This window comes from Panthera leo, chromosome A1, assembly GCF_018350215.1.
Source record: "Panthera leo isolate Ple1 chromosome A1, P.leo_Ple1_pat1.1, whole genome shotgun sequence".
Lineage (NCBI taxonomy): Eukaryota > Metazoa > Chordata > Mammalia > Carnivora > Felidae > Panthera > Panthera leo.
The window spans coordinates 221474612-221484391 of NC_056679.1; the positions used below are offsets into that span (position 1 = coordinate 221474612).

The following is a 9780-nucleotide window of genomic DNA, read 5'->3' on the forward strand; positions in this document are numbered from 1 at the left end:
TCAGATAATTCAGATAGTCAGCGCTGCAGACCGAGATCTTTCACCTGCTGGGCAGCAATTTTCCTTTAGATTATCACCTGAAGCTGCCGTCAAACCAAATTTTACAGTCCGTGACTTCAGAAGTAAGTTTAACCGCATAAAAACGTACCTCTTGCCATGTAACTTTGTAAAAGGGCGCAAAGGTAGCAACCCATGTTTTTCCTAGAAGCACTCAAGTTCATAAAATGTGGAAATCCATATATGAGAAATACGAAATTCTATGGCTAGCAGTAAATTAAATATTTAACCTATATAGATCGTATCTAATGAGGCAAATTGCTTCCATTTATAATGTGGACGGTCCCTTAACGAGTCAAGCCAAAATAGCCTATCTGGGAAATTGAATGCTTTCTATGTTTTAAATGTATCATTTGTTCCACGTGCACATTACTTGTACAAACAGGTAACTTCTTAGTAATTGGTTTGTTTGAGTAACATACAGTACATCACAGGTTAAGAATACAGGCTTTGTAACTAGTATGGCGGAAATTTTCATTCCCACTCCATTATGTCCTCAATGGCAGACTCTCAATGTATGAAGTTATACTACATAATTTTAAACTCATAGTTGAAATAAATCAACCTCATAGTATTTATATTAAATAAATTAATACATGCAAATCATTTAACGCAATACCCAAGATTATTTTAGTGATCGCCTCTGCCATCATATCTGCACTTCTGTGTCTACCACGGTCATCATCACCACTGCTTCTGCTCCTAATGGTATCACATCTGCTACTGTGACAGCCACTACAAAAATACAAAGGACCCTGGATATATTACAGCTAAGTACTGGCCAGGTGTTCTTACATTATTAATTCTGTGACTGTGGACATTTTATCCCTTCTAAGTTTCTTTAGTTATGAAATGGGAATTAGAAACATCTGAGTTCATAATATTTGATGGTAAAAAGCTAGTTTCTTACTAAATTCTATGCTTATAAAACAAATGAGCAGATTGTGATGAGATGATAATGACTGACAGAAGTCAAAGATTGTCTGAAAAAAATTTACTTGTCTGTAAATATTTAGAGAAAGAAATCAGACATTTTGTCACAGAAGGAAATTCAGTAGGGTTTTCTCCATCTACTAGTGTAGCGTGAGGAATGGCTATAAATGCAGTAGGGTCCCAAATATGAAAGACCTTATAAGTAGAGACACCACATATTTTATTATGAAAGCTAGAATACTTTGGAGAATAGACATGGACGATATTAGTGATTTTAATTAGAACAGCTCACATAAAATAGGACTGCCCAAGACAAACCAGAACATGTAGTCACCCTAACTAGAAGCCATTTAAAGACATTATAACTTTGGAAAGGTTTAGAAGAGCATAATATGTTCAAATTTGCATTAGGAAGATCAGTTTGGTTGTAGTTTGAAAGAGACAACAGAAGTATATAGGATTACTTCTGATGCTATTGCAGGAGGGGGTGAAAGTGTGTTAGATTAAGGTAATGGCTCATGGAGATAGGTGGATAGAGACAGAAAGTTGTAGGGCTTGATGCTAGATTCCCTAAATTCTGGATGTGAATACAATGGACAAGAAGACTAATCAGACCTCCAGATCCTTGGCTTGGGCAACAAAGTAGATGGACACATCATTCAGGGACATAAGCATTGACTATCTTCCCTATTGTATGGTTGTTGGAGAATTAATATCTCATAATATGAATTAGATCATCTTGCCTCATAGCAATAGTGTTTTGTCACAGTCTGAACATTGTTTGCTATTTAAATATGCCATTTATTATATTCCCCCTTTTATCTGAACTTACATTTTAAGTGTAAGTGTAAGTCTTTAAAAACTGAATAGAAACTTTTTATTACCTCACATATTTACTTCACCTCCTTCCCCCCCCCCCCCCGCCCCACCTCAGGGGTAGACTATTTCAGTTCTACTCACGTTGCAAATTTCAATTCTACAATACAGTGGTATCAACCATAGCACCATGTTATAGTTACCATGGTATACCTTGTTATACCCATTCATCTTATAATTGAGATTTTGTATCTTTTTGCTCATGTTTCCCTATTTTCACCACCCCCAAGCGCTGGCAACCCCATTTGTGCTCTCTGTTTTTATGGGTTCCTTTTTGTTGTTGTCGTTCTTTTTTAGATTTCACCTCTGTCATGTGCAGTATTCATCTTTCTCTGCCTGGCTTATATCACTTAGCATAATGCCCCCCAGGTTCGTTCATGTTGTCACAAATGTCAATATTTCCTTCTTTCTTACAGTTGAATAAAACTTCTTTGTGTGCATATATATTAATAGTTATATGATACACATAAACTTTTTCTTTATCTGTTGTGCAGTAGAAACTATTTTAAGAGTGGAAATGAGGTTTAATGTCTTTTTTCCCATCATGAACAGCACAATGAATTGTATATGGTCACATATCAATAACAATAATGGGTTGAAAATTCAGTAATCCCCTTTTCTGGGGGAGTATGTTCCCAGACACCTAGTAGATTCCTGACACCGAACCACAGGTAGTACTGAACCCTGCATATACACGTCTTCTACTATGCACAGATATCTATGAAAAAATTTAACTTATAAATTAGACACAGTAACAGCAGTAATGAAATAGAACAATTATAGCCCTATGCTCACAGAAAAGTTATGTGAATGTGATTTCTCTCTTTCTTAAAATATCTTGTGCTGTATTCATCTTTCTTTTTCTTGTGATGATGTAAGGTGATGAGATGAGATGAAGGGAAATGAGATGGGGGAGGGGAAATGAAATGAGGGGAAATTTCATCAATGAGATGAAATGAGGGGAAAGACATAGGCATTGTGATATAGCAGTAGGCTACCCTTGACCTTTTGACCACACATCTGAAAGAGGATCATCTGCTTCCAGGCCTAGGTTGACTTCGGGCAACCGAAAACAGAGAAAGTGAACCCATGGATAATGGGGAGGCTAAACAATAACAAAAGGGTAGGGTACATTTTGATATAATGTGTTCAAGAATACCAAATCCATGCTCCTCAAGTGCACATATATCAGCTTCTCCAACCTCCTCTTCTTACGTTTCAAATTTTAATCCTGACTGTTCCTTTTCCTCAGCTTCAGGTATTCAACCAGTTGCTGAAGATTTCAATGTTAATTCAACTAGTCCACATTTCTTTGTTCCTACTCTCATCATCATTATCTGGCATTACTGAGTCTGGCTGGCCATGCATGTTATAATAGACATTTTGCATCTTGGTATTTTTTTTTGTTTTCAATTAAAAAAATATCGCTATGTAATAACCAACTCATCTTCCCATGCAAAACAATCTTATCAAGTAACTTTTTCTCAACTTAGTGCTTCTAATGTAATGAATCTAGAGAATCTGCTTAAGTTTTAGTTGTTGAAATTAGAATATACAAATAGATGAATGAATATTACTGAGTTAGCAACATTGTCTGACAAACTTGTATTTTAATGAGTACTATATTTTTCTAAAATTAGTTTCCATGATTCCAAAGTGGATATGATGTATGACTATAATAGGTTAAATATTAATATATTATTTATTTATTTTTATTTTTTTAAAATTTTTTTTTTAACGTTTATTTACCTTTGGGACAATGAGAGACAGAGCATGAACGGGGGAGGGGCAGAGACAGGGAGACACAGAATCAGAAACAGGCTCCAGGCTCTGAGCCATCAGCCCAGAGCCCGAGGCGGGGCTTGAACTCACGGACCGCAAGATCGTGACCTGAGCTGAAGTCGGACGCTTAACCGACTGAGCCACCCAGGCGCCCCAATACATTTTTTAAAATAAATAGTAAGAATGTGTAGGAGTTACTTTAACAGACACAAAAAAGAAATGGTGTTTTGAATAAAACCATATTTCCACTTGTATGTGTAGAAATACAATAAGTAAAGAACAAATACATGCAAAATAATACTTTCAATAGAAGTATTAATTGCATTTACATGAGATTTTAAATTTTTATTGCCTTGGATTATTCTAAGTAAATATGGCTGTTTTTGATTTTGTCAGAATTAAAATGAATCATTTTTGTACTTATATTAAAATGGTGATTATTTATGTTTAAAAATTTTAATGAATCTAGATGTTTTTAACACACTTTTTTTCTCTTTTTCCTATACTAACTAATGTGCAAAAGTGAAAAATGTAGATACAGATATATATAGATATATTTTACCATATACATAGCTATATAGCACAGATTCAGATCCAGGGAAAATAATAAGTCAAATGGGAAATTGGTATTTGTTATATTTTAAATAATAGGTTCTTAGGGAAGATATTTTACAGATTCATACTTTGTAATCTTTGCTCTTGTAGCATGTATGAAAACACCCACAGTTGTATTTTTTTTTCTCAATGACATTTTGATGTTAAAAAAATGAGTCAAGTCAACACACTTCTTGCTTTATAACCAGTTTCTATTCCTTCTGAATTGAAAATATAAATCTTATACCAGATAAGATTAATGTTTCTTCTTTTCCTAAGGATTATTTTGATTACATTTGATTACATTTGGCAGCTCTTATAATAATAAAAGAAAGAATTAAAATATGGGTCTATTTTGCTGATGCAAGAACAGCTTCCTACCGTTTAACAGATACCAACCTTTCAGATTTGAAGTGAAGCTTTTAGTAACCGTCTTATCATCAATGTCTTGTTTTGTAGACAACACAGCTGGAATTGAAACCCGAAGAAATGGATACAGCCGCAGGCAGCAAGAGTTGTATTTCCTCCCTGTTGTAATAGAAGACAGCAGTTACCCTGTGCAGAGCAGCACAAACACCATGACTATTCGAGTTTGTAGATGTGACTCTGATGGTACCATCCTGTCTTGTAATGTGGAAGCAATTTTTCTACCTGTAGGACTCAGCACTGGGGCTTTGATTGCAATCCTACTGTGCATTGTTATACTCTTAGGTTGGTTTCAGTATTAATCCCATATTCTCTCTCTCTCTCTCTCTCTCTCTCAATCTCTCTTCTCTCTGCCTCTGTCTTCACAATACATGTAAATTAGTTTTTCTTCGTTGAGATGTCACATCTGGATAGAAGAAAGATTAACTACATTGAATTCTATTTTTTATTAATATGAATTTTCTATTTAAGACTCTTTGTATATATAGCACTAAGAATAAACAAATAACATCATCAGAAACACAAGAGTACATTCAAGCCCTTGGGGATTCCAAGGAATAACAGTTTGTTGCACATGCCACAGTGAAATTTTCTATAACAGATATCCCATTTACAGCAGTGTTTTTATAATTCATCTTATATTCCAGTAATTATTGCTATCTAATAAGATAGTACATATCTTTAAAAATATACTAGATGAACCATGGCTCTCCAATGCCCATTCAATAAAGGAAGAAAAGGGAAAAGACAGGAAAGAAATGAAAGAAAGTAAAATCATTCCTAACTTTTTTTTCTGTTTAAACTGCCAGCCAAAAGCAGTTCTCATTCTGCTTTTTTCACAGCTCCACACATCTAAATTCTAACCACCCTCCCTAGAAAAGAACACACTAAAACATCCAGAAGCACTGCAAAGGAAAAGGATTGAAGTAACGTATTCTGTAACATCTCTGTGAGAATTAACATAAATCTACTTTAGGGGTTTCCGTCTTCCATCCATTCTGTTCAGCTGGCTCCATTCACTTATTAATTCACTGCCAGATTCACAAAACTAGAGAGAGCTTTTCTGTTTTGCCCATCATTTCTTTAAGTTCAAATTGCAACAGAGGTACAGCTGGGCACTGTGGAATCCGTTTATATATGCTTCACAAATGTAGATACATACATTTATCTTTAAGATAGAAAATTAAAAAAAAAAAAAAAAACAACCTAGGATGTAAAGCATGGAGTAAGGCATTATATGACAGTTTTTGGAGAACATTCTCTAAGAAGCTTATGTCAGTTTGGAAGTTGAAGTTCTTGTCCAATTTGCATAGTGTAGATACTAATTCACACAAGTAACATTGGTGTGTGGAAAAAGATTCAAAATAACATTCTCACGCCTGAAATTGAACACCATCAGTTAGGTGCTTAACCTCAAATCAAGGGTTCCTCTTTCATGCTTCTTTCTTTCAAGGAGCCACCAGAGTCCCAGAGTGTTTCCATATCGACCTACCATGACTTGGCATGTTCTGGATGCTCATTTGTGGCCTGTTTGGCCCTTTTATAGTGTACTGTGTCGTCTTGCTCTGCTCAGCATCATTTTGCCCCGCTGTCTGTTACTCATTCCTCCAAATAGTTTCTGAGTGTCCACAGTGCACTTGCCCCATTTTAGCACATGGATTTGCAAGTCCACAGCAGTGAATGTTGACATTTCTAGTTCTGCCATGAAGAATTCTTAAAAACCCAACTCTTCTTGGACCTCTTTAACCAATCCCAAACTCCTTCAGATCTTCCCATTTATTCTGAGCCATTTTCTTATCTTTCCTGGGATGAGGGGAAGCACGAGTGTCCTGTGGCATTTAGGGATCTTTTACGGGGCCCTCAGATACATCAGCTAGTAGTCCCCTTCTCAGCCATAGCAACTCCAAAGCCATTTTAGGTGTAGGCCTTCTCTGTGAGGTTTGCAGTTTCTGGCTCATTCCCCAGGTGAGCAATAGTCTTTTTTCATTTTGGGACCTCCTTAAATCCTGGGAAGAGTGCAGAGTGCTAAACATCTCTTAGAGGCCCATCGTATAAAAGCTCTACCTATATCTCCTTCCTCCTCCCAGTTGGTCAACCTTTAATTTGGGAGGAAGAGGGAATAAATGAGCTTTCCTCATCACGCAATCTCCTCTAATTTCTAATCTGTTGACAACAGTCTTCCAGACTCTACTGTAGGAAATCAAACATACTGTGACTTTCAATCTGTTACCCCTTCTGTGGAGGAGAGGGGGTTTTATGATGACCAAAGTTGAGCACTGACTTTATGATTTGAATCTGTGCCCTTTCGCTTCTAGAGGAACTAAACACTTACAATTTAGTGGTTGCTGGGCATCAGCCAGGAACAAAGAAAGATTTAAGTGAGAGCATATAAATTAAATATTTCAAAATTCTATCATGAATGAATGCAAACTGAACACTGGGAATTTGATTTAGAAAATGTCTCAATATGTTAGGACACAGAATTGAAATAATTAGAAATCTCAGTTGACACACTTTATAAAACTAAGGCCCTTATATTCTGTACTCTTCCTTCCTTTCTCCTCTCCTTCCTTCCCTTCTTTCTTCCCTTTCTAAAATGTATCACTTTGAAAAGTCATTTTTACAAGAAGATGTGGGTTTATTTCATTAGAAATGCAAGTAATGTTACAGCTAGGGAATCTAGCTATAAATAATATCTAAGTGTTACTTATGGGCAATAATATTCAAGTTTTATTATACCAATACTATACAGCTCTCTCTATGCTTAGAACAAGCATTCTTTCTTACAAAATTTTGTAACATACCCTTTTTAACTGCCACTAAAATACTGAAATATAACACAAACTAAATATAAGACAGTCATTGCTTGATTTTGTGAATAATTTTGCTAAGGTTTCTTGTTAGCTACAATTTGAAAATGAAGTTGAGCTTTACACGATGAACAGTATAAACATAGATATGATCCTTCTGGATTATAATATGTCTACTTTGAAAATCATCAACTACATATTCTCAACTTGCAACTTTTGTCTTGTTCTAGCCATCGTTGTACTGTATGTAGCTCTGCGAAGGCAGAAGAAGAAAGACACTCTAATGACCTCGAAAGAAGACATCAGAGACAACGTTATCCATTATGATGACGAAGGAGGTGGGGAGGAGGACACGCAGGCTTTCGATATTGGTGCTCTGAGAAATCCGAAAGTGATTGAAGAAAACAAAATTCGCAGGGATATAAAACCAGACTCTCTCTGTTTACCTCGTCAGAGACCACCGGTGGAAGACAACACAGACATAAGGGATTTCATTAATCAAAGGCTGCAGGAAAATGACGTGGACCCGACCGCTCCACCGTACGATTCGTTGGCTACATACGCATATGAAGGAAATGGATCAGTAGCAGACTCCCTTAGCTCTATAGACTCTCTCACCACGGAAGCTGACCAGGACTACGACTATCTGGCAGACTGGGGACCCCGCTTTAAAGTCTTGGCAGACATGTTTGGTGAAGAAGAGAGTTATAACCCCGATAAAGTCACTTAGGGCAGAGGCGAAGGATAAAACACAACCAAATGGAGAAATTTAAGAAAAGGAAACACAAATAGAAATCACACACACATACACACACACAGACACACACATGCATGCACACATGTGCGCACACACATACACACACACACACACACACACACACACACCAGGCTTTATAGGAACACAGTCCTTTGATTACCTGGTTTCTAGCAAGTTGCTATATTTATCATATTGTCAGTTTTGTTTTACTCTGCAAACACAAGATAAATCCTATTAAATGTACTCGCTTGGTTTTGTTTTGTTATTTTGGAAACACACTGAGACAAGCTCAGGCCTATTAAATACAATTTACTGACATGACAACATAGAACGAAGATAGCTATGTGGCATCACGGTGGAAGAGTGTTAGATTTTTCTTAATTCCACTAAAGTGCCTATTGAAACTCTTATCATTTAAAGTGGTGTCCAATGCACTCTGCTGTGATGGCATTACAGGATTCAGAGATACAGAGGACAGAAAACAAAGACACTGTCTTTATGTCAAGGAAGCAATAGCAACATGCTGACTTCTAATTCCTTTTGAGGAAAAATGAAGAATACTTTCTGAACTCCATCTTCTTATAATTCAGAGGTTTTTTTTTTTCTTTTTTTAACTGTATGCCAAAACACATTTGTTTTTCCTACCCTTTCAGAATATTGAAATAAATGCGATAATATCAAATTCAATATGTAAGTCCTGAATCTTAAAAGCAATGTTTGATCTTCACATTAGTTCGTATTAAAGGTGATCAGCAAAATGTTGCTTTTTTTTCCAAAAAAAGACATTTTAAAAAAGGAAATTAAAAAAAAAATCCCTCTTTATGAAGAGAGGCCTCAGGGCTGAAACCCCACGTCAAAATAAATATTGGTTTTGTGTTAATATTGTGCTGGTGTGTGGAAGGTTCGTTTTAACAAATCACCAGATTATTAACGTGTTCAGTCATAGATAAATTTTGAAGTTGCGTTTCTACGAAAATTATTAAGGAAGAAAGTGCCATTAATTCAAACATGGGAAGAGAAATTCATTACAGAGCTTCTCAGAGTTTCTTACAAACTAGTGATTTTTTTTTTTGATGAGCAAAGAAAATAAAATACATATCAAATGATACAGGATGGATTTATAGCATGTCTAAAAATATTACATATTATTAGACAAATAAAAAATCAGGGATTTCAGAAAATTCAAACCAGTGACTAATTCCTAAGATGAACACAAATGCAGAATCAAGCAGTTGATTGATTTATTTAATCAACATGGATTTCAACTTTGTAAACATTGTTATTAATGCTCACAGTTGCTTCTTTATGTGATCATCTACAATAATTCCAATATAAATGATCCCATACAACTCTTCTTTAAAAAACTTTTACTTTTTAATTTGAGGCAGATTTCTGAGAAATGTTAGATTTTATAAGCATACAAATACACTACACTCATATACTTTACTTTCAAGTGAACTGTACCCTATCTAGAAATGCACTTAACAAAACAGATAACTCCGAAGTGATGATATATTTTCTTAACAGTATAATTATACAAGTGAC

At 35.6% G+C, this 9780-nt stretch overlaps 1 protein-coding gene across 1 annotated transcript in view; it reads left to right on the forward strand.

Moving 5' to 3' along the window:
• Positions 1-8297, forward strand: part of CDH12 (cadherin 12) — a 287396-nt gene extending 279099 nt beyond the window's left edge. The window contains exons 10-12 of the mRNA XM_042908231.1: positions 5-122; positions 4702-4953; positions 7709-8297. Of these exons, the coding sequence (XP_042764165.1) occupies positions 5-122; positions 4702-4953; positions 7709-8208 (870 nt within the window). The 3' untranslated portion in view covers positions 8209-8297. The remainder of the gene's footprint in view (positions 1-4; positions 123-4701; positions 4954-7708) is intronic.
• The last annotated feature ends 1483 nt before the right edge of the window (positions 8298-9780 follow it).